This window comes from Passer domesticus, chromosome 32 (assembly GCF_036417665.1).
Source record: "Passer domesticus isolate bPasDom1 chromosome 32, bPasDom1.hap1, whole genome shotgun sequence".
NCBI classification, from domain to species: Eukaryota; Metazoa; Chordata; class Aves; order Passeriformes; family Passeridae; genus Passer; species Passer domesticus.
The window spans coordinates 1,828,364-1,853,678 of NC_087505.1; the positions used below are offsets into that span (position 1 = coordinate 1,828,364).

The window sequence follows — 25,315 nt, forward strand, 5'->3', positions numbered from 1 at the left end:
ATCGGGCAGAACATTTTTTTTTTTTTTTTAATTAAAAAAAAAAAAAAAAAAAACTGGTTTGGGTTGTTTTGGTTTTTTGTTTTTTTTTTGGTTTTTTTTGGGTTTTTTTGCGTTTCTTTTTGTTTTGTTTTGTTTTGTTTTTTGGGGGTCTTTTTGGTTTTTTGTTTTTTGGTTTTTTTTTTTTTTTTGGTTTTTTTTTTTTTTTTTTGGTTTGGTTTTTTTGTTGTTGTTGGTTTTTTCTTTTTTTTTATTTTTCTTCTTTTTCTTCTTTTTTTTTCTTTTTCTTTTTTGTTTTCCTCAAGAACCATAAAATGATACCATCCCGCCGCACAGAAACCTGCCATAAATCACCCTGCCTCGATCCGCGGCCCCTCCACCGAAACAACCCCAAAATCCCCCTCCAGCTCTCGCCAACACCCGTCGTAACAAGCTCCTCTTTGGTACCGCGTCCCTGGGACCCCAACAGCCCCAGAGGCTCCCCAGGGTCCCCCACTGCCCACCCACACTTCAGCAGCGCTCAGTCCCGCAGGAGATGGAGAGGAGGAGGAGCAGGGAGGAAGCACAGGCCGAGCGTTGCGCAAGACCGTGGTGGGAGTGAATCACGGCAGCCGCCAAACCCCAGCCTCCCTGTGGCACACAACACTTCCCCTTTCCCAACCGCCCTGGGGAACTGAGGCAGGGGGACAAGGAGGGTGACCTTCCTCCCCGCTCCTCCCAGTACCCAGCCAAGAAATGAGTCACTGTAAACTCAGAGGGTTTTTCCCTTAACTTTTTTGTTTTGGTTGCTATTTTTTTTAAGGGGGGGGTATTTTTTTTCTTTTTTTTTTTTGTTTATATAAAAAAAAGACACGTGGGTGAAGGCCACGGAGAGGCCACAGTCCTCCCACAGCCCTGCACCTCTGGTACGATACATTCATGTGCGATGGGGTGTCTGCACTCAGTGGAATTGAATACTGATGGAGGAGTGAGCAGGGGGTGCAGGGGGCTGATGGTGATGACATCCATCCATCCATCCATCCATCCATCCATCCATCCATCCATCCATCCATCCATCCATCCACCCTCCCCGGGTGTATTTTTTGGCTAAAAGGCGACAGTCCAGACTCCTCCAAACCTCAGCGCCGGCTCCCACATCACCTCTGCTCCTGCCATGGGACCCCGCTGACGAGGGGCTTTGCCAGGGGCAGAGGAGGGGAGCCCCCAGCTGCACAGGAGGGGATGTGACCCCCTCCAGCCTCACACCCTGAGAGTCTTGTCTGCTGCACCACTGGGGCTGCTGGCACTGCTGCCCTCGCAGCCCTTCTTCTTCCGCAGGGTGTCAATCCAGCTGGCGCTGGGGCGGGGGGCAAAGCTGGAGAGTGCCAAGGAGCTAAGCCGCATGTTCTTGCCAGACATGATGAGCTCCCCAAAACCCTCCTGGTGGGAGAAGGCGTAGCCAGAGCGGCGTGAGCCCGCACGCCCTGCGTGCCGCATGCACCGGTGCTGCGCCTTCTGCTTCTTCCGCACCAGCTGAGTGTAGCGCACCTGGGGACACAGGGCAGGGTCAGGGCCCTGGGGAACCACCTCTCCTCAGGGCTGGGGACCCAGTGACAGCTCCTGCAGCCACGAACTCTCACCGTATCCGAGAGCTCGGGTTTCAGGTCCAGCTTAAGGAAGCGAAAGGCCACAACGGGCACGATACAGACTACGGCGGTGAGGGCGATGGTCAGCCAGACCGTGGGCTGGGCCAGCGTGTTCTGTGCGTTACCTGGGGGAAAGAATGACCCCCCTGAGGGCTGGGCAAAGGCAGCACCCTGCCGGGGTGGGGAGCACGGGGCACGCAGGGACTCACCCACAAAGCGGAACTGGTTGGGGAACATCCTGAAGAGGCCATCGCTGTGCATGGTGAAGAGGATGGCGAAGTAGGCGGCCAGGCTGCCCCAGATGAAGAAGTGGTTGATGGCTGTCCAGAATCCTGTGTCCAACCCGATCTAGTAGGGGGGACGCAGGAAGAGACAAGGCTCAGGGAATGCCTGAGGTGCCCTGAAGGTCTGGGGCTGAGTAGCCACATCCCTACCTGCACGCTGACGACGATCACGAGGGAGGTGGCGACAGTGACGGCGAAGGACTGGTAGTCGGCCAGCTGGGCACCATCATCACGGGTGGCATCAGCAAAGACACCGTAGGGGATGAAGAACATGAGGATGGAGGTGTAGATGCCCTGGGCAATGCAGATGAAGAACTCCCGCTTGTTGAAGAGCAGGTTCAGCTGCCCAGGCTCGTAGAGTTTGGGGTACTCCATGCTCCGCTGCTCTGGCACATCCTGGGGGCATGGGCACCTCCCTTTAGCCCAGGGCAGGAGCAGGCTCCACCACAGCCCATGGAATGACAAGGACAGCTCGACTCAGGCAGCCCTTCTTCCCACAGGGTGGGCACAGACTCCTCACCACCCCCCACCATACCTGGTCAAAGACACCCATGGCGAGCACAGGCAGCGACGTGTAGACAATGTTGTACAGCGTGATGAAGTACTGGTCATACACTGTCTGTATGGAACAGAGCACTCAGCAGGGAACAAGACCTGCCCGCCCTGTGCCCCAGCCAGCCCCCGAGTCCCTCAGGAGAGCTGTCTCCAGCCCCCCAGGACTGCCCACCCTGACCACAGGCTCCTCACACACTGCACGCTGGATGCCAGGCTGTGTCCTGGCTCAGGATGAGTCCCCACAGGGAGTCCATGGACCTGAACACGCTTCAGAGCAGAGGAGCCCTGCAGGAAAACCCTCCCCAGCTCCCAGTGAGAAAAGCTACCAACCCACCTGTGCTGAGAAGCCGCAGAAGAAGCCAAACCAGAAGTGGACCATGGTGAAGGCGAAGTTCTTGTAGAAGAAGTAGCAAAGAAACTTGCACATGCGCAGGTAGGACCAGCGCCCGTGCACCAGGAGCAGGCGCTGCAGGAACTTGAACTGGGAGAAGGAGTAGTCGGAGGCCAGCACGGCCTGGATGCCTTCCTGCCCACTGATGCCCACCCCAATGTGGGCAGCTGTGGAGGGAAGGAGAGATAGGTAAAGAGAGGGCTGCCAGGAGCACAGGGGACGAGAGCAGCACCCCCAGCACAGGCACTTTGTTCCTGTGGGGCACAGAAGGGTGAGCACAGAAGCTCCCACGGGCCCCAGGATGGTGCAGGGGGGGTGGCCTGTCTTCTCCTGTGGTCCCCCAGATCCCAGGCCTTACTCTTGATCATGCTGACATCGTTGGCCCCATCCCCAATGGCCAAAGTGACGGCTTTCTTGTACTTCTTCACCAGCTCCACCACCTGGGCTTTCTGCAGGGGTGTGACACGGCAGCAGATAACAGCCTTGCAGGCACACGCTGTCTCCAGGAACTCCACCTCCATGTCTGCCTCCAGTGCATGGGCCTGCAAGGAGAGCAAGGGACAGCTGGGATCATGGTCCACAGCCAGGCACAGGGCCTCGTCCTGCCTGGCACTCCCAGGGCCCTACCAGGCTGTGCCCGTTGATGACCAGGGCGTATTCGCCCGCGATGGCTTCCAGCACAGAGGTAAGCTTGGAGGAGAGTTTCTCCTGGTAGGAGAAGCCGTTGCACACAGAACGTGACGCATCCATCATCTTCTCCCGGGCTTTCCTGAGGAGAGAGGGGGCACAGGGTTCCATCTCAGGGCCCTGCCATAGCTCTAACTCCCCCAGCTGCAGCTGTGCCCCACGCTGGCACTGTTGTGTGTTTTTGGCCCCCAACCCTCACCTTAGCTCCTCTCGCACCTCCAGCACAGTGTGGCCTGTCACCACAAACACCTCTGTCATGTCATCTGTCAGCATCTTGCAGGAGTAGCCGATGTTCACAGCTGTTTCTGAGGACAGGAAATCAAGGGCTGAGCCAGAGGCTATTCAGGAGAGAGCAGGAGGGATCCCAGGCAGGTGGAATCCAGCCCACAAATATCCTCATCTCCAGCCACCACCTCAGCCACGCCTCACCCTGCTTGTCCCCTGTCAGCACCCAGATCTTGATGTTGGCCAGCGTCAGGATGGCAATGGTTTCGGGGACCCCCTGCTGCAGTTTGTCCTCGATGGCTGTGGCTCCAAGCAGCTTGGGGACCCAAAGGGTGGGAGGTCAGCAGGGACTGCCCCCAGCCACCACCAGCCTCAGCCTCCAGCCCACCTACCATCATATCATGCTCCACCTCGTCGTAGAGCCGAGCCAGGTGATCCTCACGGGCCTCAGGGGCGCTGCCAGCTCGATGCAGCCGCTCAGACCAGTCCTTGTAGTAGCTCTCCTCCAGGTCTTTGTAAGCCAGCACCAGCGTCCGCAGCCCCTCACCAGCGTACTCCTGCAAGCAGTCAGAGCTGGGTGTGCTGGAGACCCTGACGGTGTCCCCAGACCCCAGCAGTGCTCTTAGGACAGGGCACAAGCCCAGCCCAGGCTCCTGGGCAGCCACTCCTTCCTCCCCACGCTGCCTGCAGGACCCTGCCCCACGCACATTGAGGTGGTCGGTGGTGACGCTGGCCAGGTCCTGGTTGAGGGGGTGCAGCCGCTCCAGCAGGATGGTGTCAGCACCTTTGCAGTACAGCCGGATCTTGCCCTCAGGGCTGCGGACTGCAGGGAGGAGGGGAAAAGATGCCTGCCTCAGGGGTGCAGGAGCAGGTTCTGCTCTGACCTCCAGCCACCAACAGGCTGATGCCTCCACAGTCACATCCCCACAGCACTGGTCTGGTCCCCCAGCACACCACAAAGAGCCCCACGTGGCCCTGCCAGCCCCCGTGCCATGCCCAGGACCGCACCGATGACAGACATGCGCTTGCGGATGTTGTTGAAGTCCAGGATGGCCAGCAGCTGGTAGGTGACAGCTTGACCCAGCTCCTGCACTGTGATGGTCTTGGGCGTGCGGGACCGGAACACAAAGCCGAAGTTTCTGGCAGCTGTGACCAGCGCTCCCTCATCTGGGGACTGTGCCTTGTAAAACAGCTCCCCTGGGGACAGCACGGGGGTCAGGGACAGTGACAGTGGCCTGTGACCCACAGGGACAGATCCTGCCCCACGCCTACCTTCGCTCTTCTCCTCGGACATGACGGTGTGACAGAGCGAGAGCAGGCGGAAGAACTCGTGCACGTGGAGGTCTCCCAGCTTGACAGCTTCCAGCAGGCTGGGGTCCCAGAACTGGAACCGTGGGTCCGCCAGCGGGTTGAAGGAGAAGTCTACAGGCTCTGGCCTCTGCAGGGGCAAAGTTGGGGTTACCCCCCGTGGCACTTAGCGTGGGCAGGCACCAAACTGACAGCACCCTTACCTCTCCCAGCTCTGCCTTGTGACCCAGCATGTCCTGCACATCACCTGCAAAACAGGGTATGGAGTTAACCACGACAGAGACCCAACACCACGGCAGCTGCTGCTGCCCCACAACGCTCTCCCTTGTCCCCTGACTGCCCCAAACACAGGTGGGGAGCCCCAGCCTGGCTCTGGCATCTGGCGCTCACCATAGCTGTGCCCGTTCACAGAGCACTTGCTGAAGACCATGATATTCTGGGTGAGGGTGCCAGTCTTGTCAGAGAAGATGTACTCCACCTGCCCCAGCTCCTCGTTGAGGGTGGTGGTGCGGGCTTCAGCCGGCGTCCGGCGCTTGGCACAGTACATCTTCTTGTCCCAGTTGATGAAGTAGCTGTGCCCAAGCCGGATCACCTCAACGCTGCAGGAAGGATGGCTGGGTGTCACTGGGGCAGGGCAGCACGCTCTGCTGAGCCAGCGACAGGCACACACATGCCCACCCCAAACCCTCAGTGCCCTGGGCACTCCAGCACCCCCGGTGCCCCCCACGGCTTGCTAGCTCCCACACCCTTCCCCGGGGCTGGGAACCCATTCCTGCTGACAGCCACCGCTAAGCCAGGGCTGGGGACCAAGGCAAGGCACCCAGGGGGAAGCCCATGGGGCTCCCCAGGCATCTCACACACCTACAAACCCTGAGCCCCTCCCAAGACCACAGGGCAGACAGCAATGAGTGGGAGGGGTGGAGGTGACACATTCTTACCTCGGGGCTAAGGGTGACAGAACCCATGCTGGGGAACGAAAAGAGAGAGAAATTAAAAGAGAGAGAGAAGGGGACAGTGCAGGAGCCTGGGAGCTGCAGGAGGGCAGAGCAAAATAGCCAGCGTGCAGCCAGGGCAGGGGGAGACGAGCAGCCAGACACAGCCAGGGGGGCCCTGAGGGACCTGTGGGGTCCTCAGATCTTGGGGTGTCCCTGAAGGCAGACATGGCCTGTCACCAAGAGAGTAGCCCACACCCACCCACAGAACACACTGTTCTGCCTGTGGATCTCCATCCCTGTCTCCCCTCCCCAGAGGGCACCCCGAATTTCTCACACAGCCCCTGCCCAGCCCCTCTGGCCCCTGCCCTACCTCACATAGAGCGAGATGGGCACCACAGTGTTGAGGATGATGATGTAGGACCAGAAGGAGAGGAAGCCAGAGAAGAAGGCACTGTGCACCCCCTCGTCCCAGGGCAAGTAGATCTGGAAGCAGATGCCCACCTCGTGCTCCCAGATGGCATTGCCAATGGCCAGGATCACTCCCATGCACACCAGGAACCCAAAGATCTGGGGACAGGACAGTACATCAGAGCCCTGACTGGGTCAGAGCCAGGGCTCCCAGGATCTCCCTGCTGCATACCCAGAGCACCAGCGTGTTCATCAGCCGGTCGATGCTTGTCCGCTTAAATTTGGTCCGGCCGCTGTTCTGCATCAGTTTTGTGTCAGGTCCTGGGGAGCAGGAAGGCATCAGGGGGTGTCTTTCCTTCCCCTGTGTGCAGCAGCTGCTGCCTCAGCCCACCTGCAAAGATGACGAGGCCAAAGCACCACTCAGTGTTGCGCAGGACGCAGCCCCGCAGCAGCATGTTCTGGTTGCTCAGGGGGTACTTGTTCTCCTTCCAGTACAGTGTCCCACCAAACTTGTCCAGCTTGTTGTTGGGGGGTTCACAGATCACCTCACCTGGGTGCACAGTATGGCTCAGTTGGGACTTGCCTTCTCCACAGGGCCAGCTCCATCCCATTGCTCCCAGCACCATCCCTGGCTCCCCAGAGATCCGCTTCGAGCCGCAGAATGACAGTGCCACGTGGCTGGTCCTTGTCAAGGACCTCTGTCACCTACCAAGGGTGACAGAGGAAGGAACGTGGGGGCTGCCCCGTGGCAGAGGGCTGGGCACAGGCACTCACCATCAAAGCGAGCCAGCTGGCTGGTGTCCCCCAGCTCTGCGGTGACGGGGATGGCCTGACGCACCTTCATGTTGGTCTCTCTGCAGGCAGGAAGGCACCACATGTGGGTTAGAGACAGCCTGGCAGGGAGAGCCTTTGCAGGTGCTGCCCAGCAGCTCCTGCCCTGCCTGCAGCCCACTCTCACTCCCACCTCTTGCCTTCCCTGCCCCTCCAAGGCAAGCAGGGACACCTACCCATCCAGCTCTGCAGTCTCTATATAGCACAACCCATGGGGTTCACTGCTGGAGAGGAGGAGGAGGTCAGCCTGCTGGGAGAGACTTGTGAAGGGTTGTGCCAACACTGGGGCTCCCCCATGCCCTCCTCAGGGAAGCCCCTGGCCCTTGGATGTCTTTGGAACTCCCTGGAGCATCTGCAAAGGCTGTCCCTAACCCCACGTGTCCTTTGCACCTGAGCCTAGCCACCATCGCTCCAAGTGCCCAGATCCCCAGAGTTCAAAACATGGCTCCACCATGGCCCCAACCTAAATGCAACTTCCAGGTTGGAAGTCCCTGATGTCCCCACCCTGGGAAGTGGCAGAGGAGCACAAAAGCAAAGTGGGAGTGACACCACACCCTTCCATGGTCCCTGTGTGCCAACCACCCTGCTGGAACCATACTTGTCTCAGGGCTGCACTCACCGCCACGAACTGGTTGTTCTCCAACTTGATGATGTCTCCAACACGGACGTTCATCCACTGCTCCTGCCGAAGGCTGCAGAGGGGACAGCAAACTGCAGTCAGGCCACTGCCCTGCCCACTGCCATGTCCCACAGGGTCCCTGGCTCCCTGTGCACTGCTCTGTGCCCGTGACACTCACACTCCACCGATCAGGACCTGAGACTGCCGGTTGTTCACCTGGTTGTCGCTTTTATGGCGGAACTGGGAGCAAGGGGAAGAGACAGCAGTGTCAGCCTCTTGGGGATGGGGTCCTGTGCTCCCCCAGCACCTCAAATGCCATGGCCACGGACACTGCACCCTGCACAGCACCCCAAGCCCCTGCCCAGTGGGCAGAGAGGCGCAGGGGGAAGCACTCACGTAGTCATCGGTGGCATCTTTGACAGCTGTGATGGTTAAGACAAGAACCAAAGGCACGATGGTGGTAAACCAGGAGAGCGAAGAGATCTGAGGAATCAGCTGGGGACAGGGAACAAGAAATTACACAGGAACCAGCCAGCCTCAGGCCCATACTGCCCCTGCTGGAGGGTGCCAAACCTCCCCACTTCCAAAGTATGGCACTACTTGGAGCCCTGCAGTATGTCCAGGCAGGGAAGGACTGCACTCACCTGCAGGATGAGGAGGAAGAGGAAATAGGTGTTGGCCACTTCCTGGAACTGCTCGAAGAGGTTGACAGGCAGGAAGGTGACAATGTTGTACTTGGAGGTCTTGATGCAGTTGCTCTAGGGACAGATGGGGCAAGAAGGGGGTTCACAGGTTGCTGAGGCCCCATAACCCCCCAAGATGAGATCACTCTGGAGGGCAGGGGCTGTGGCTCACCATGTTCTTTTGCCATGGTAAGGGTAAAACTCACGGGGGGTCAGGCTCCTGCTCCTGTGCTACCTCTGGCAGCTTCCTTGGGAAGCCAATTCCTCGGGCTCAGTCACCAGCTGGTACCCTGGGACCAGCCTCTTCCAGCAGCAGCACCTGGCCCCCACAAGGGTGACCCCAACCCAGACCCCCTTCTCCCCTCTCTGCAGCCAGCTCTGGAGCAGCCAAGGATAACCTCCAGCGTGGGGCGAGGTCAAGGTGAGCACTGCCTTCCCTTGGCACCTTCAGAAGCTGCCCCGTGATCCACACTGGGATGCGGGACCAGGCTGGGATCTGGGCGGAGCCGGAGGGTTCTGGACCTCGGCCAAGGATGGGCGGGCTGAATCCTCCACATGGAGTGCACTGTGCCCCGGCCGGCCCCACAGCTATACTGGCATTCATGTCACCAGCACCACTTTTCCAGGGACAAACATCTATTTTGTATTCACTATGCCTCCCCCACTCCCCACTGCCCCAGCAAGGTGTGGGTGATCCACACCCCAGCCCCACAGACCTGCCCGAGGAGCCCGGGAAGGGGTTCAGCCCCCCCTCGCCCCTCACTCACTGCGTACTGGAACTTCTCGTTGTACTCCCGCGCGTTGGCTCGCACTCGACGCTCCTCCTCTACAACACAGCGCCCCGTCACCCCCATACGCCCCGACACCCCCTGTATCTGCAGCCAGACACCCCCAGAACCCCGACACCCCAAATCTCCTCTCCGTCCTGAGAGCCAAGCCAGCCCCAGAATCCCAGAAGGCAGGGAACAGGGAGTCCCCCCAGCTGTGTCATGAGGTCCTGTGCTCCCCCATGCCAGCACCTGCACCCCTGCACACCCTGAACCCCAACCTTGCTTAACTGCACTCCACCCCCAAATTCTGCATCCCCAGATGCCCCCAAGCCTGCACTGCGAGACCCCCAGCTCTACTCACCTGTACTCCCAGATTCTGCATCTCCCGGCACCCCGAGGTCACCGGACCCTTCCAGCCCAGACACCGCCCGCCCAGAGGACACCTCTGCTCCCTCAGCCTTGCTGCATTCCTGCATCCCCAGTCCAGCGCCTCCAACCCCTCAAAGTCCGCGCTCCCAGCCCCGCTTAGCTGCACCCCCGGCCCCATCTCTGCACCCCCGGCCCCGTTTCTGCTCCCCCGCCCCGCCGGACCCGCTGCCGCCCCTCGGACATCTCCCGGGGCCCGGCCCGGCCCTCCCGCCCCACGGCGTTACCGGGGCAACAGCGCCCCGGGGCCCAGCGGAGCCGGCCGGGCCGCAGCCGGGCCTCCCCCGGGCCCCCGCGGCCCCGCTTACCCGGGGCTCGGCGGGCCGCGCACCGCTCCATGTCCCGCGGCCCCGCAGCCCATGGGGAGCGGGCGGGCGGCCGGGCCGGGCCGGGGCCGCTGCCTCTGCCGCCGCCTCAGCTCCCCATGGCCGCGGCGGCGCCGGTCGGCGGCGGAAGTGAGGTGGGGGGCGCGGGGAAGCGGCGGAGCGCCGGCCCACGCTGCGGGCCCGGCGGCGGGATGGCCGGCTCCGGGCGAGTCCCGGGGCAGAGACAGCCGCACGGGTGGCCGGGGTAGTGCCGGGGACATCCCCGGTCCCCACTGGGGCAGCCCCCGGTCCCCACTGGGGCAGCCCCCGGTCCCACTGGGGCAGCCCCCGCATTAGCCCCCCCAAGGCTGGGGTCCCCCGTGCAGCCGGGCCCGGCTGGTTTTCCACCATATCCCTGCACCCCCATGTCCACAGACGAGACACCCCGTGCCCTCAGGACTCTTTTAATGGTGTGAAAGTGACTGTGCGGGGGACTGTGCTGCTGGCGCTTGGTGATGGGGGGTACTGGGCAGGCACTGTCTCCCCGGCACTGTCCTTTTCCTTGGGTGACGTCCCAATGTCTGCGCCGATGGCGGTGTTGACCAGAACGATGGAGCCCTGCTCTGCCAGGTCTTTGCTGTCCTCCGCCGGGTAGTGGAAAGCCACAAAGAGCTGGTACAGGTACGTGCCCACGGCGGCCCCCAGCAGCGGTGCTACCAGTGGCACCCACCACCATCCATTGCCCCTGCTGAGGATGGGACAGGGTAGGCTCAGGATCATCCCTGCCATCCCCACCTCGCCCCCTTCCCTTTACCCACCTGAAAACCTCTGGGCCCCAGCCTGCCAGATAGGTGAAGAGCCGGGGCCCGATGTCCCTGGCAGGGTTCAGGGGGCAGCCACAGTTGGCCCCCATGGAGCACTCAATGGAGAGCACCAAGAGAGCCACAACCACTGGTTCCAGGCCCTTGGGGACAGGCTTGTTGCGGGGGTCCATGATGCCCATGACAACCACTATCAGCACCCCTGTGCCGATCACCTGCGAGGACAGCACAGCAGCTCAGCACCACGGGGACTGAGGGGGCTGGGGGAGCTGGCAGTGGCACCCACCTGGTCCAAGAAGCCATTGGCGACAGAGACAAAGTCAGCAGGGTAAGTGGCGAAGATGGAGGCGGTTTCTTGGGGGCCAGTGACAGTAAGGGTCCCATTGCTATGGTGCCAGATGGCATCTGGGGGCAGAGGCAGAGCATGTACACAAGGCTGGCCTCCCCAGCGTCACCGTGGGGTTCCCTTGTCTGATGCTCCTCCCCCATACCATAGTAGAGGACGTAAACAGCTGCAGCAGATATGAAAGATCCCACGATCTGCACAACCACAAAGATGGGAAACTTCCACCAGGGAAACTGCCCTATCAGGCACATGGCTAAGGAGAACGCTGGGTTCATGTGGGCCCCTGCAATGGAGTAGAGAGAAGGTCTGGAAGTGGAGGGTCCTGGGGGACTCAGAGCCAGGGGATGGCAAGAGCTGGAACCCCTTCCTCTGTCTCACCAGAGATTCCCCCTGCTGTGTAGATGCCTGCCATGACACCCAGGGCGCCTCCCAGGTAGCTGGTGATGAGGTTCCCCTTCGTCTCAAAGAAGGCAATCTTCTGTGCAGCGCTGGCCAGGGTGATTGTCTGGAGAAGAGGGATGGAGCCCCACCTCAGCCCTGGTGGCCTCGTGCTGACACCCTCCCACTGCTGGTACTGCAGGGCAGCAAGGTGAGGGCTGTGCTGGTGCTGCCCCCCTGGTTTTGCTCCCCAATACTTGGACACCAGACAGGGACTGGCAGGGAGGTGGTTACTGCCCTCACTTGTGGTTTTGATGGCAAAGTAACTAAATTATGAGCAATTAAATAAACTGTTTTCTGTGGGGAGGAGTTGGGGAAGAGGTGCCCCAACACAGCCCCAGGCACACCATCTGCCACCCTGGGATGCAGCCCAAATGCTAAGAACTGCAGCAGAGCCCCAACCTTTGGCTGTTTTGAGGCAGGAGCTATCAGAGCACACACTGCCCAGCACCACACCCTGATTGCCATGGCACAGGGTGGACCATGCTGTGGGAACAGGGTCCAAGAGGGAGGACAGGCAGCGCCGAGTTGCACATTTGAGTGGGGCGCAGCCCCAAACCCTTCCAACCCCGAGCAGCAGAGCCCTGGGACCCCTGGCGCCTGCCACCACGACACCACCAGCCCTGTCACACTCACATGCCACCCCCCTGCGTGCCCTGCTTACCATCATCACGAAGGTGGCCAGCACCTCAGCCAGGCATTCCCTCACCAGCTGGTTCCGGATGCGGAGCAGCCCCTGCACCCTCGTCAAGCAAGAAGTGGTGCCCATAGTGCCAGCTGGGCAGAGGCAGCAGCAGCAGCAGCGGTGGCAGCGGTGAGAGTGGTGTAGATGTCTAATTTGCAGCAGGTTTTATGAGCCCCACAGCCAGGTGGGTGATTATGTGCAGACTTTAAACCAATCATGGCTGCACCACGGGAGACGCCTGGCAGCGACCAGAGTCCTGTGTGTGGCCGGGGACACCTTGTGACAATGCTGCACCCCAGCAGGGCAAGGCCAGGCAGCAACACCCTGATCCCCAAGTGGCCGTGGGGAGCCAAGACCTCACTCGGCTGAGCAGGCACAGGGATTGCCTGCCCAGGAACCCCCTTTATCCCTGCCACATCCCTGCCCAAGCCACAGCTGCAGACAACACTAATGAAGAGGTCCTGGAAAGGCCTCCAGGCCCTCAAGAGTGGCCCAGGGGAGGCATTAGCACAGCATCAGGCAGGGAAAAGGGACAGGGAGGTTAAGAAGGGAGCAGTGCAGGTGCAGGAGCCCAGCAATCACCTGCACCCCTGAGGCAGCCCCCCAGAGTCATCCTGGTGGACAGGGGAATCTGCCTCCAAACGCATGAGATTCCAGTCTGAAGGAGCACGGAAAGTCACCATTTAGCATAAATAGACTTTATTGCTCTGTACACACATACACTTGACCCCCACAGGGCTCCCTGTGGCTCTGCAGCGCTGCAGAAGGTGGACAGCCTCCAGCCCAGGCACCACTTCCCAGCAAAATCTGACCCATCTACAACAAAAACAGGTGGTGAGGAGATCCTGCTGCCCCACTGCCTGCTCTGACAGGCCTGGCAAGCCCAGGGTCCCCCCAGCCTGCACCTGTCACACACACGGGCTGCTCAATCAGGACTGGACACTGCTACCACCTCGAGAACCAGCGTCGGAAGAAGCTGCCCAGCACAGAGGAGGGGTCACCCGGGTTGGCAGCAGGAACCTCTTGCTGTGGCCACGTGCCAGCGAACTGCGCCAGCTCCCCTGGGAGGGCAGGGAGAACTCCCTCAGCGGGGCTCTTGCCCACTCTCTGCGTCCTCCCCACACCCCCACCACTCACGGTCATCCATGTTGACCACCTCCTCGCGGTAGTCCCTGCTCTGCCCGTCCTCCTTGGTGGTGGTGATGAAGGCCTGGTCGCCCCGGCGGCGCGTCACCGTCGTCTCGCTGCGGCCCCGGCTGTCCCGCACGGTGCGGCGCTCCTCCACGCCCTGCGGGCAGCACCGAGCCCTGAGAGACCGCCCCCCGGCCACGGGCACGGCGTCCCCCGGCCTCCCGCAGCCCCGCAGGGACACTCACCCCGTCAGGGAGAGTCACTTTGGTGACGGAGACGCTCTGGAAGTAAGAGCGGGGCTCGGGCTCGGTGGGTCTCAGGATGGTTCCCAGCCCGGCGGAGGAGACCTGGGAGTCCAGGTCTGGGGGGAGATGGAAGGTGGGGACACTCCCCAGAGGCTGGCAGCACGGGTCGGGGGAGCAGGAGGGCAGAGGCGCCTCAGCCCCTGCTCCCAGCACCCACCTTGGTCTTCCTTGAGGGCAGGAGGAGCCCGGGGAGCATCTTCCAGCTGCAAGACAAAGCCCCGCACCGCTGACGGCAGCGACAAAGCACCAGCACAGAGCTGGCCACCACTGCTGAGCCTGCGGGAGGCACAGCCCAGACCCCTCACCCACCCCTAAGAAGGGTCTCCATGGCCGGGCCAGATCGCCGGAGCTCCCCGGGGCCGCGCTGGCCGCGGGACTCTCCGGGTGCTTCAGCATCGAGTCCCGCAGCGGTCGCCGAGCGCTGCCTTCAGCGGGGCCGGGCAGGGCGGGCTCTGGGCAGCACAAGGGCGGCGGTCAGGCCGAGCCGAGGGGACCCCCAGAGCGTCGCTCGGCCCTTGCCGTACCCACCGAAAGGCTGCCGGGGCTCGGCCCAGAGCCCGCCCAGCGCGCCGAGGAGCTCGCCCATGTCCCGGAACAGCTCCTCGAAGGCGCCGCGGGACGAGCCGGGGCCGAACCCGAACGCGAAGTCCTGAGGGGGCTGCGACATGGACGGGCCGCCATCCTCCTCATCCTCCTCGTCGTCCCACGCCGCGCCGCCGAAGAGCGGGTCCCGGGGCCTGCGGGACCGCGGCAGTGAGACACCGGACAGCCCGCGGCAAGCGGGGGAGGCCCGGCGCCGGTGGGGCAACGGGCGCTTGAGAGACGGACAGGCCGGGGGCACGCAGGGGACGGGAGGGTGTCCCGGTCACCTGCACCGTCCCGGGAACCCGAAGAAGCCGCGAAACGCGTCGTAGAAGCTCATCCCGCCCCGGGTCCCGCCGGGTCCCGTTACCCCGTCCCAACCGGGTCGCGCTGCCGCCAAGCGCCGCGGCCGTAAAGCGCCGCCGGGTGTCGCGAGGCGCTGCGGCAGCGCGGCCGTCCCGGTGTGAGGGGCCCGGGACCCCCGAGAGCCGCAGGGGCCGGAACAGCCCCGGTGTGAGCGGCCCGTGGGGCCCGGAGCCGTCCCGGTGTGAGGGGCCCGGGTTCCCCCAGAGCCGCAGGGGCCGGAGCCGCCCCGGTGTGAGCGGCCCGTGGGGCCCGGAGCCGTCCCGGTGTGAGGGGCCCGGGCCCCCGAGAGCCGCAGCAGCCCCGGTGTGAGGGGCCCGTGGGGCCCGGAGCCGTCCCGGTGTGAGGGCCCGGGTTCCCTGAGAGCCGCAGCAGCCCCGATGTGACCGGCCCGTGTGGCTTGGAGCGGTCCCGGTGTGAGGGGCCCGTGGTGCCCGGAGCCGTCCCGGTGTGAGGGGCCCGGGTTCCCCCAGAGCCGCAGGGCCCGGAGCAGCCCCGGTGTGACCGGCCCCGCGGCTCCGTGCTGTTCGCAGGAGCTGCCCCGGGCTCCGCAGCGGCTCCCAGCCCTGCTCTGTGCCCGCAGCCGAGCCCTCAGCCCCCGCAGCACCGGCGGGCTCCAGCTGCGCCCCCAGCCCTGAGCTGGCAGCGCGGAGGGTGAGGGGAAGGCCAGCGGGGACAGGCACTGCTCCCGTGTCTCACTGCCCTCCCTGCCCCGTGAGCACCCTCCTCGAGGGAAATGGGGATGGGGAGAGCACCCCTGAACCCCCAAAGGGAGGAACAGCAGTGGGGACAGAGGCAGAGCTCAGTACAAAGGGTGAGGGGCTCAGAGAAGGGAGGGCATCATCCCTGTGCTGGCATCCTGCTGCTCAGCGCTGCAGCTGGGAAAAGGAAAAATCCACAAAAGGAGGGGACAAAAAAAGAGCTGCCCCCACTGCCCAGGGCCACCCAACCCCCTGCACCAAAAATAGGGAATGAGGCTGAGAAGGTGGAAAAAATACACACATCACTTTGTGATCTTTATTCTCTTCAGTAAATCCCCGCTCGGGGCTGCAGCTGAAGGGATCAGGTGGAACTGAAAAGTACAAGATCTGGACTGCATAGAAAAAAAACCAAAAATAAAACCCCAAAAAACCAAACCAAACAAAACCCCACAAAACAAAAGGGAAAATAAAAAGAAAATAAAAAAATCCCCAACCCAAAAGCAGAAGATACTTACAGCGTGCAAGCAGGGCAGGACCTGCACTCTGGGCCCGTGAGGATGGAGGGACGCAGATGGAGAACATAAAATACCAGGGGGGACCCCTCGGCGGGGTGGGGGAGAAATGAGAGAACTAGAGGACAGCATGGGGTTTTTGTTTTTATATACAAGACACATTTATCCATTAAATTTAGAACACGGTACAAAAAAAACACTTCAACTAATTAATCTTACAATGCTGCTCATATCAATTACTGGTCTTAATCCTAATAATAAGGGGGTTTGCTGTAGGCGACTCGCAGCTTCCACTCCTTTGGATCGGAGAGATTCTGGGGACAGGAGAGGGGATAGAAAGGAGTAAAAACCAAAAAAGGCCCCTACGGCAAACGGTTCAGATCTGAATGCGGAGAGAGAGAGAGAGAGAGAGAGAGAGAAAAGGAAAAAAAAAAAAAAAAAAAGGAAAAAAAAAAAAAAGAAAAAATACAAATTCTATATTACATACAACAGGAAAGTGGCTGAAGACAGACAACGCAGAGGTGCCTGCGGCCTGCCCTGCGGGGCCCTGCTGGGGCTGGGGGCCCGGGCGCTCCCCGCCGCAGGGCTCTCTCCTCCCTGGGATCCTTCCTCATCATCGGGGTCACTGGGATTCTCTTCCGGAAGCAAGTGGTGGCGAGGGCCCGGCCTCAGTTGGCGCCCCAGCTGTAGCTGTTGTAGGCGGACTTGTTGGCCTGGGATTTCTGGGGGATGGAGCTGCCTTGGCTGCGCTGCCCGGAGCCGCTCTGCGGGAAAGGGCACAGGAGAAGCGGGTGGTGAGCGCAGGGGAAGCGGCCCCAGCCTGCCCACGGGGTAACGCTGGCACTCCCGGGCCCAGCTCAGCCTCCAGCACCTCGCAGCTGCACCGTCTGTGCCCCCAGCACCCTCCCTGGGCTGCACACCTTGCTCCAGGCCAGCAGGGAGAAGGGACACGGGGAAGGAAGGGTCGGTGTGGTTGTGTCTGCACGCGCGTGTGTGTGTGTGTGTGCACATACTGCCTGAGGGCCTCTCTCCTCGCAGGGCCATGGGGAGAAGGAAGGGGCTATGTGATCCTGGGGAGCCTTCGGGGCAGGGGCAGAGCCCACAGCAAGTGCAATGCATTTTTCAGAGAGTTCATTACCTGATCTTCCTGCTGGCGTTGGCAGCACAGTATCATCTGCAAATATGGAAGCTGTTGCAGTACCAGGATATGTAAAATAAAGGGACAAACTATGACAATAGAAATCCACTGTTAGACCTGAAAGCTCCTGTAGGGTCGTGGCTATGGCAAGGAACCCCTTTGGTGCTGGCCTGGGGAGCTGCCCCCTCTGAGGATGGTGGGGGATCAGGGTGCCCCAGATGTGTCTGCATGAGGGGGCACTACCTGGCCATACCTGGTGCAGCCCAGCAGCAGGGGGGCTGTGCTGAGCACCCACCCTGGCAGAGCACACACCCCAGGCCTTCCTTCTCACCTCCTCATCCTCTTACTGGCCCTGTGTGTATGTGCAGGTGTGAGCATGTGCATGTCACTGCATGTGTCCGGAAGGAGGCAGGGAGGGACAGAGGGACCAGGGAAGTACAGGAGGAGCAAGAACCCTGGGAGATACCCCAGCAAGGGGCTGAGGCGCCAGGGGCATGGCTTACCTGCCCATCCTGCTGCAGGTGGTGGTGGAGGATCTGCGAGTGAGGCTGCTGATGCGGGGTCAGGATGTGCATGAAGGGGGTGGGGGGGTACGCCGCGGCTGTCGCGGGGTTGATGGGGCCGCCGCTGCCCAGCGCCGAAGGCAGGTTGAAGGAGGCTGCTGGGGTTCCAGTGTGAAATCCCTGCTTCTCGAAGGATTGCTAAGGAGGAGATGCCAAAGGCAGAATAAGGGCGGGGAGCCAGGCTGGCAGTGTGCCCCTCCCTATCAAACACGTCACAGGCCCAGAGTCAGCCTGTGGTACAGAGAACAGATAAAGTCCCTTCCTATGGCTCTTTCTGAGCTTGGAAATGCTGTAAGCTGGGAAAGGTCAGGCATTTCCCTTCTCCCTGGCTGCCTGATCCAAGGGGAAAGAGAGCTCATTGCCCAGAGAGGCTTGGCTTCTCCTCACCAGCAATGCAGGAAGCACACAGACACTAACCTGAGTTTTGGAGTAGACAGAGCCCGAGATGTCTGGCACGCCTGTATTACTGGATGTCACGGATACACCTGGGGAGAAGGGAGAGGTGGGTGTTAGGCAGCAGCCAGTGGGTCAGCAGGAGCAGCACCTGGTGGAGAGCTCCAGTGCTCAGAGATCTGCAGACAGACTGGCCTGACCACATGCAAAGTGCCCATGTAAGTTATTTTGCTCTGGACACACACTGCTTCAAAATGCCCTCAGAAACCAGCTGAAGGGCTGGCTGCCACCCAGAGAAACACATGGAAAACAACAGGTCTGAGGAGAGCTGGAGAACACAATGGACAGACAGGAAAACAAACCCACAGCATGTGGCACAGCAGCAAGGACAGCCCAAAAGCTCCTCTGGTGTAAAACAGGCAATTGCATGTAAAGGCAACTCAGCTGTAGGCTGGGATGGCTGGTGCAGTGACTGACAACACAAGCCTCATGGGGTGTTGCCTGTCCATAAAAGAGGGTGGCCCAGAGGACACCTCAGCCATCATTTAATAGCTGGAAAAAGTGCTGAAATGAAAGCAGTTTGAAGGACTCAGCACCAGGTGACCTGGTACAAAGCTGAAATACCTTCTTAAAGAGAGAAGACTATCTTGAAGGGCTCTAATGCAGTGAAAAAAGTGACAAAAGGAATTTTAAGACTGGTAGAGAGAGCCAAATGCAGCCCTGTGTAAGTCAGCCAGACATCAACCAAATACCAAGACAGGCAGCAGGTTCATGACCTTCCTGCATCTTTGAATCAAGGACACTTCCCTAGAAAGTGTCTGCCAAACACTGGTGGGAAACAACTTCAAATCCAGAACAACTGCTGTTCTGTTAATCACAGATTAACAGATGAGATTATAGGCAGATAAAAAAACCAACAAACCAAACAATTCAGCAGCTTAAGCTTCTGATAGGAGTCCAAGGGCCCAGGCAGCTGATTGTGGGGGCACAGAGGAGGGCATGAAGTGATCTGTAACCCCCAAACCTGCTTCAGACCTGGATGCACAACAATCCTGGGCCTTTCTAAGGATAATCAAACTACTTGGGAGCAGCACCCCTGGAATCTTTCTCTATTGCTGCTGTAAGACAGCAGTCCCTATCACAGCCAGTAAGACTGGGAGCAAGCCCTGCTGCTGTGGAAAGTGCTCTTGGGGGTCTCTTACCAGTGCTGTACCCATGAGAGCCATATCCACTGGGCTGCTGGAAAGGTGTTGCTGATGCATTGACGCTGACATTCACACCATGCTGCTTGGAAGAGGTAGGAGCAACCTACAGAACAGAGAGGAACAGAGTGAGGAGAGGCTTTGCTGTACCACCCTTCTCGTCCAAATCCCACACCTCGCCTCTGGGAAACTCACAGGGAACACGGCGGGCCCGTACTGGAAGGTGCTGGGGAGCCCTGGTACCCCTGTGTAGTATGGCAGACTGGTGTAACTGTAGCCAGGAGGCAGCGCCGGGTTCAGGAACGTCTGCTGCGTGGTGTGGTGAGTCTGGGTCTGGCTCTGCTGGGGCTGCGCCAGAGTTGTTGCAGGAGCAGGGGAAGAGGCATCACCACGGCCAAATTTTGTTAAGTCACCTGGAATAGAGGAGGTGAGAGTGAGGAACAGATGCTGGAGCCTGAATAATTTCCACTCAGCCCAAAGGTGACACGGTCTTTTGATAAACAGTGACTTCAGTCACATCCCCCTCCCCCCACCTCCTGCCAGTGCCAAGGACTGTGGTCCTCAGACTTTTGCACACTGATAAGGTGAAGCTATTAATTGCTCCTTGGCCCAACTAGACTTCAGAGGCAAAGGGAAGCCACAGTAGCAAAGCCCACAGTCTGGCACTGGATAAACCTGCTAGCAGAGCCTGATGCTACAGCTGTCCCTCTCCATGCACCACCAGCAGGACTGAACACAGCCCAGATCCCTGCCTGGGCTGTGCAGGGCTTGGCTGCAGGGCTGGGGGAAGCTCCCTGTTCTGATCTTGATGAGCACTCACCTGGCTCATCCATGCAAACACTCTCATGTTCAGAGCTCACACAGTTCAAAGCTCATAGAGCTCTGAGCTTTCAGCCTCAGCTGGGCAAAAGCACTTCCACACAAACCAGCTCCTGCCAAAGCCGAGAAGTGGTGCTGGAAAAAGAGTGAACCTCCAAGTGCAACAATTCCTAAAGCATGTGAAAGCTCAATCAGTGCCCACTGCAGATTGGCAATGCATTAACACACTTAGCAAGGTCACTGTGAGGTCATACACCCACTGGGTGCTTGGGTTGAGCTTGACAGGTCCCAAATTTCCCACCTGCTTTCTCTGAGACTGTCCCATATTAAAAAAATTAATTTCTCCATATGTTGTGTTTCTATTTTTACTCTCAGTGCTTGAGAAGCACTGCTTACCACCTGGAAAACAGTCCCCCAGCTGCAGGCCTTGCATCTTTCAGCCCTTCTCACTCCTTTTCCAACTGCCCCATTAAGTCCTACTCTGTATCAGACCTTGACACAACCAGATACTCAAAGGAAGGCAAGGATTTAGCTGTGAGAAGCATGCTCCAAACCAAAAGCAGTGCAGGAGGCACACTGCAGGTGCAGAGGTAGCTCCAGTGAACAAAGACACAGGACACCAGTAGAAGCAGCACAATCCCTGATGGGAAGGGAATCAGAGCAGTCTTTTTCCCTACCAGAGTATGGATTGCTGCTCAGGCTGCCATCTCTTCCAGTCAGTGGTGTGGTGGGTGTAGGGAATGGGATGCTGTAGTAATCCTGATGAATAAAAAGAAAAGAAGGCATTTATCAGCTTTGTCCAAAGTGCAAAGCAGTATATTTGGGAGAGAGGAATTTCTGTACTGTAACTGAAGATATGTCTGAGTATTGCAGTCCAACCAGCCACATCCAGGCTGATCATAACCTACAGCAGCCCCAGGTTTCTGTAGCATGTACCATCCCCCTCATCTGGCTATTAGAAGAACCAGATAAGGTCTACTGGTATGCAGCTCTTTAACTGGCTGGACTTTCCCCCCCTCTTCACAATAAAACGGACATGTCCTGTTGCTAAATAAAGCCCATTCTCATCAGGTATTTAGTCACTGGCTCTGTCATGGATCAGAGGTGAATCTCTATAATAGCCCTGCTGCTGTAACTCGTGCTCCTTGGCTGCACAAAGAACACTGCTTATGAGTAACCCATACTGGGAACTCCCCACGTGCCAAGGAGCAACTCATTAACTCCTCACTGCTGCTACAGAGGTGCATCCACTCAGCACCCCCTTCTGCCAGCTCTTCAGCTGACCTGTCTCTGCCCAAACAGCACCAGTGGAAGTGGATGTCCTTGTCATTCTGCAGTACTCACCAACGGGAATCTCGTCTGGAGCATCTGCAAGTCATCATATCCATACACCTGTGGCTAGAAAAAGAGCCAGAGATGACACTGAGGACATGGACAACATAAGGACACCCAATCTGAAGATTAAACATTTAGATAAACATGAGAGATAGCCAGAAGTAGCTGGTAGGCAGCCAGAGCCTCGACACAGGCTGATGCTGCCAGAAGTTCCTGTGAGTTGCTCAAAGGAAAGTGCTCCAGACCATAAAGCCACTCAACAGTTTTTCTCTGGAAATAATCCCAAAACTGAAATCTGTCCTCAGGTTTAGGAGAGGGTGTGACACACACCCCTACTAGACTTTGTGGCTGTTGCTACCCTTGCCCTGGGTGCCCTTTGTCACACCATATTTCTAACACAGCTCTGTGCCTCCACACACCGTGCTCTGCCCAAGGGCTCTTAAAAGGCTGGAGAGGCTGCAGAGAACAGGCACGTAGACTCTGCCCTGGGGTGATCACAACACACATTCACCCCCACGGGCACATGGATAGCATGGAAAAAAACAGCAGGTCCAAACTCTGCCTGTCCAAGGCAGTCCTGCTGGGCTATGTCACAGTTTTCAGTTTCCCCACTATGCTACATCCCTCCCTGCTGCAGAGGGAGCTGGGAGGGACCTGGTGGCATGACACCACTGCAAAGTTCCACTCACCGGATAGGCATGTAGCAACCCTGGAGCCATGATGTATGGATTAGGCAACAACGGTGGGACTCCAGGAGGGAGATTGGGAGGGGCTTTTCCTGAAAAAAATCAAAGTTCCACAGTGAAGCAAACAGCAGAAGCTCGCTCTCTTAGCCCTCAAACCCTTCTCTGGTACAGCAGTAGCCAGGACAGTACCTGATGTGGTTGCAACAGAGCTGCGAGTCGAGGCTGTCACCGTGGAGTTGCTGCTGAGGCTGAGGCCCAGGCTGCTGACACTGCTGAGGCTGGAGGAAACGCTGACAACTGGTGGGGCAGCTGACACCGTGCTGGAGGAGGTGGAGAAAGTACTAGCAGAAGAATGGAGGCTTGCTTCACTCTCCACACTTGTGTGCTAGGGAAGGAAGGGAGGAGAGTCAGGGGATCAGGCAGATGGAACCAAGTGCAGGACATTTGCTACACAGGACATCGTGCACCTCTGTCTGCATCTGGATGTTTCTGCAGTGAGCCTGGCTTAAGCCCCAAGTCCTGACAGCAGCCAATCCCTCATGCTCACAAACCTCTCTCATGGTTACATCCCAACACATGTGTCCAATGAGCAGAGCAGGGCTCAACACCACATCTGCAGCAGGGTGATTTATTCTGCTGCAAAAGCCAATACCCAGGAACTGTACTGCAAGAGCTCCAGCAGTAGAGACATTTGTTTCCACTGCATCAGCTACCAGTTTGCTCTGACATGTGGCTGTGATTTTGCAGCACCTTCAAGGGCTACTACAGGCTCAAAAGAAGGCACTGCTCAGTCAGAAACAGGCAGGGTGTCAACAGCCTTGAGCCACAGGTGCACAGTGTCCTGACATTACCCCCTGTTGTCTCTCTCCACACAACACCCAGACTCCAGCAGCCTGGCAGCTCCTGCCACAACCACAGCCCCAAGGTCAGGCACCCCAGCAGACCCTGCCAAACTGAGCAGAAATGGGGCACACAGTGAGAGAGCACACTCAGACTCACCAGAAGAGTTGAAGTTGATGTTCGCCCAGAGGATGTGGATGAGGACAGACTGTTCTGCTGGGTGGGTAATGCACTGACAGGAAGAGAAATAAAACGTTGTCAGACCAAGGTGAGAGAGTCAACATCCCATTTCCCATCTGCTTGAACGGGGTGAGTCATTTTAGTCTTCCTCACTGTATGAGACAGACCCTGATGTCTGCAACAGATTCCTGCTTCTAGTTCTGCTTCTTCAGAACTCCACCTCGCCTTGCTCACCTGCTGAGCTGGGCAGTGGTTGTACTGGGGAGCTCCTCGCTGTGGCTCAGGCTGCTCAGAGCTGTTGAGTGTTGGCTGGCTGTTGTCAGCAAGGAGGATGCAGACACCCCATCGTTGAGAGGGGCAATACTGGGAGCAGAGGGGGAGTCAGATTTCACTGCAGGGCCCGTAGCACCTGAGAACAAAAGCTTTGGGTTAAGGGCAGCTACTGGCGACTTCCAGAGGGTAACACAAGGGCTCAGCTAGAGGAGCTGAGAGATTTAGGGCTTCCCTCAGTGCTACCAAACAGTTATACACTTATGATTGTGTTCTACATCTCACTTTACCCCAACACTACCACTGGCTCTGCAAAGAGCTTCAAGACCTACAGATGAAGTGCCTTCCATACACCAAGAGTAAGTTATTGTCATAGGCGACCCTTCAAGGATCAGCACAAAGATGAATGTCTGGAGGCAAACAAATAATCTGAATGGCAGCAATTAGTCCAGAAAGAAAAGGACTTGCTATTAGCAGAGATAAAACTTCTCATTCAAAGCACAGAACACGAGCACAAGAGATACAGGACACCCACTGTAGTGGCAAGACTCTTACCTTCAACAGCCTGTGTGGTTTGTAATGGCGTGGGTTGTACAGAACTGAAACCATTCTGAGGAAGAAGAGAAAAAAGAAGTACTGGGCATTATAGCTGCACATTTCCAGAGGCAGAGCTAATGTCACCTCTCTCTCACACTCCCCTGCACAGTTATGAAAATGTCCTGCTACCAGCATGTGTCACCAGACTGTGTTTGGGTCAGTCCCAAGGACTAGCCCCATGCCAGCATGGTCCCCAAGTGTATATGAGAGAAATCATTGCAAAAAGTTTCTCTGCTGCTGGTAGTTACACTGCCTCAACACTCTCAATCAAGTTCATTAGCCAAGCCTGACATTACTGAACTGGTGTGCAGCATACAAGAACCATATCCGTAACACAAAACAAAATTCTTGGTCTGCATGCCCCTCTCTAGCAGGGTAACTGTACATGACACAACACATGCCCTGCAATCACCTTGACTGCTGATAACCCCAGTGGTCCAGGCCCTGGCACAAAACAGCAGCCAGGAGAGAGCTCTGAGAGCCACACAGTGAGGCTGAAGGATCACAGAACCCTTTGATAAGCCATTCAGCCTCCCCCAAGACACTTCACACATGAGGCTCACTCAGCACAATGGGTGGGCAAAGCTGTTCTCTTACCTTAGCCTGGGTCAGATCTTTCTGGGGTGAAGAGGAGATAGAATTTGGGTATCGCCTCGTCTGGGTGGATCTCTGTTCGTACAGTGGTCCCTGAGCACTGTTCTGGGAGGTAAATGTTGCTGTCTGTATTGTGCCACTCTGGTAACCAGACTCCTGGCTTTGATTGGACGAAATTGTGGATGAAGATTCACTACAAAAGGAAAAAAAAAGCATTCCTCCATTTTCCTCAACAGCCCTGCTGTAAGCTGCTGGCCCAGACTGGGCTCTTCAAATACTCAAGATAAAAAGCCCCAAGCATCAGTATAAAGGCACCACATGAAGCAGCCAAGCCAAGAAACATGCCCAGAGAGCAGGGCTAGCCATGGACATCCAGGCTTGCCTCACACACTGCTGTGCCTTAGGCAACACTTCAGGAGCTGCCACCACCCAAGGGACTGGCCAGTTACTAATGGTCAGCCCAACAGAAGACAAACACACCATCACCAAAAATACTCCTACCCCGCTGTGTCCCAGTTTGCCAGGCAAAAAGAAGGACAACACTCAGAATCTGTTCACCAAAGACATGGAGCAGTTGTGTTTTCAACACGTCTGTGTTTTCAACAACACAGTTCAAGGGTAGCAGAAAAACTGTTTTCTGTGCAAGTACCACAGGCCAAAGAGCCACAGAGCTGCCCAATGAGTCTGCTGGCAACTTGTGCTTTGCTGTTGCATACATTGTCCCCCCTTTGTGACCAAAGCACAGTCAGAAAGGGTCTACTAGTA

The 25,315-nt window shown here is 58.3% G+C and overlaps 4 protein-coding genes across 14 annotated transcripts in view; all 4 read right to left on the reverse strand.

Annotated features, from left to right (window-relative positions):
• Nucleotides 1-335: 335 nt before the first annotated feature.
• ATP8B2 (ATPase phospholipid transporting 8B2) lies at nucleotides 336-10,345 on the reverse strand. 7 transcript variants are annotated; one of them, XM_064401508.1, is made up of 27 exons: nucleotides 10,053-10,345; nucleotides 9,323-9,374; nucleotides 8,510-8,623; nucleotides 8,262-8,360; nucleotides 8,044-8,105; nucleotides 7,866-7,938; nucleotides 7,423-7,496; nucleotides 7,190-7,269; nucleotides 6,807-6,965; nucleotides 6,648-6,736; nucleotides 6,378-6,574; nucleotides 5,463-5,671; nucleotides 5,276-5,319; nucleotides 5,037-5,202; nucleotides 4,773-4,961; nucleotides 4,472-4,587; nucleotides 4,157-4,321; nucleotides 3,969-4,080; nucleotides 3,739-3,844; nucleotides 3,480-3,621; nucleotides 3,211-3,394; nucleotides 2,796-3,019; nucleotides 2,442-2,525; nucleotides 2,057-2,302; nucleotides 1,832-1,970; nucleotides 1,617-1,747; nucleotides 336-1,524 (listed from the first exon to the last, which is right to left on the reverse strand). In XM_064401508.1, the coding sequence occupies exons 1-27, from the start codon at nucleotides 10,328-10,330 to the stop codon at nucleotides 1,237-1,239; spliced, it is 3,822 nt and encodes a 1,273-aa protein (XP_064257578.1). In that variant the 5' UTR covers nucleotides 10,331-10,345; the 3' UTR covers nucleotides 336-1,236. The 7 variants fall into 7 exon arrangements, with proteins under 7 accessions (XP_064257578.1, XP_064257579.1, XP_064257580.1 ...); XM_064401509.1 differs by having other exon boundaries at nucleotides 337-1,524; nucleotides 7,423-7,493; XM_064401510.1 differs by lacking the exon at nucleotides 10,053-10,345 and adding an exon at nucleotides 9,680-9,809 and having other exon boundaries at nucleotides 338-1,524; nucleotides 9,316-9,374.
• Nucleotides 10,346-10,497: 152 nt separating this feature from the next.
• Nucleotides 10,498-12,535, reverse strand: AQP10 (aquaporin 10). Its single transcript, XM_064401521.1, has 6 exons — nucleotides 12,319-12,535; nucleotides 11,595-11,721; nucleotides 11,362-11,499; nucleotides 11,157-11,275; nucleotides 10,868-11,085; nucleotides 10,498-10,797 (listed from the first exon to the last, which is right to left on the reverse strand). The coding sequence occupies exons 1-6, from the start codon at nucleotides 12,421-12,423 to the stop codon at nucleotides 10,503-10,505; spliced, it is 1,002 nt and encodes a 333-aa protein (XP_064257591.1). The 5' UTR covers nucleotides 12,424-12,535; the 3' UTR covers nucleotides 10,498-10,502.
• Nucleotides 12,536-13,021: 486 nt separating this feature from the next.
• Nucleotides 13,022-14,847, reverse strand: HAX1 (HCLS1 associated protein X-1). Its single transcript, XM_064401520.1, has 8 exons — nucleotides 14,645-14,847; nucleotides 14,304-14,512; nucleotides 14,085-14,227; nucleotides 13,933-13,978; nucleotides 13,716-13,831; nucleotides 13,477-13,627; nucleotides 13,245-13,400; nucleotides 13,022-13,155 (listed from the first exon to the last, which is right to left on the reverse strand). The coding sequence occupies exons 1-7, from the start codon at nucleotides 14,695-14,697 to the stop codon at nucleotides 13,285-13,287; spliced, it is 834 nt and encodes a 277-aa protein (XP_064257590.1). The 5' UTR covers nucleotides 14,698-14,847; the 3' UTR covers nucleotides 13,022-13,155; nucleotides 13,245-13,284.
• Nucleotides 14,848-15,723: 876 nt separating this feature from the next.
• Nucleotides 15,724-25,315, reverse strand: part of UBAP2L (ubiquitin associated protein 2 like) — a 29,277-nt gene continuing 19,685 nt past the window's right edge. For 4 of the 5 annotated variants that reach the window (XM_064401519.1, XM_064401518.1, XM_064401515.1 and 1 more), the window contains 13 exons: nucleotides 24,554-24,743; nucleotides 23,915-23,969; nucleotides 23,324-23,498; nucleotides 23,069-23,141; nucleotides 22,259-22,454; nucleotides 22,073-22,161; nucleotides 21,393-21,446; nucleotides 20,726-20,807; nucleotides 19,425-19,642; nucleotides 19,230-19,335; nucleotides 18,052-18,119; nucleotides 17,575-17,772; nucleotides 15,724-16,697 (listed from right to left, as the gene is read on the reverse strand). In XM_064401519.1, coding sequence (XP_064257589.1) covers nucleotides 16,602-16,697; nucleotides 17,575-17,772; nucleotides 18,052-18,119; nucleotides 19,230-19,335; nucleotides 19,425-19,642; nucleotides 20,726-20,807; nucleotides 21,393-21,446; nucleotides 22,073-22,161; nucleotides 22,259-22,454; nucleotides 23,069-23,141; nucleotides 23,324-23,498; nucleotides 23,915-23,969; nucleotides 24,554-24,743 — 1,600 coding nt within the window. In that variant the 3' untranslated portion in view covers nucleotides 15,724-16,601. The remainder of the gene's footprint in view (nucleotides 16,698-17,574; nucleotides 17,773-18,051; nucleotides 18,120-19,229; nucleotides 19,336-19,424; nucleotides 19,643-20,725; nucleotides 20,808-21,392; nucleotides 21,447-22,072; nucleotides 22,162-22,258; nucleotides 22,455-23,068; nucleotides 23,142-23,323; nucleotides 23,499-23,914; nucleotides 23,970-24,553; nucleotides 24,744-25,315) is intronic. The other variant, XM_064401517.1, reaches the window with a different exon arrangement.

What these genes read in the sequence shown, in the direction of transcription:
- ATP8B2 (XM_064401508.1), bottom strand. Translation starts at nt 10,330, where the DNA reads ATGTCCCCGGCACTACCCCGGCCACCCGTGCGGCTGTCTCTGCCCCGG. An exon ending in TCTTCCTCCTCATCCTGCAG is followed by an intron (nt 8,361 to 8,509) that starts GTGAGTGCAGTC and finishes CCCTGTCCCCAG; the next exon opens with CTGATTCCTCAGATCTCTTC. An exon ending in CAACCAGTTCCGCTTTGTGG is followed by an intron (nt 1,748 to 1,831) that starts GTGAGTCCCTGC and finishes TCTTTCCCCCAG; the next exon opens with GTAACGCACAGAACACGCTG.
- AQP10 (XM_064401521.1), bottom strand. Translation starts at nt 12,423, where the DNA reads ATGGGCACCACTTCTTGCTTGACGAGGGTGCAGGGGCTGCTCCGCATC. An exon ending in CACAGCAGGGGGAATCTCTG is followed by an intron (nt 11,500 to 11,594) that starts GTGAGACAGAGG and finishes ACTCCATTGCAG; the next exon opens with GGGCCCACATGAACCCAGCG. An exon ending in TGGGGCCCAGAGGTTTTCAG is followed by an intron (nt 10,798 to 10,867) that starts GTGGGTAAAGGG and finishes TCCCATCCTCAG; the next exon opens with CAGGGGCAATGGATGGTGGT.
- HAX1 (XM_064401520.1), bottom strand. Translation starts at nt 14,697, where the DNA reads ATGAGCTTCTACGACGCGTTTCGCGGCTTCTTCGGGTTCCCGGGACGG. An exon ending in GGGTTCCCGGGACGGTGCAG is followed by an intron (nt 14,513 to 14,644) that starts GTGACCGGGACA and finishes GCGGTCCCGCAG; the next exon opens with GCCCCGGGACCCGCTCTTCG. An exon ending in CATGGAGACCCTTCTTAGGG is followed by an intron (nt 13,979 to 14,084) that starts GTGGGTGAGGGG and finishes TTTGTCTTGCAG; the next exon opens with CTGGAAGATGCTCCCCGGGC.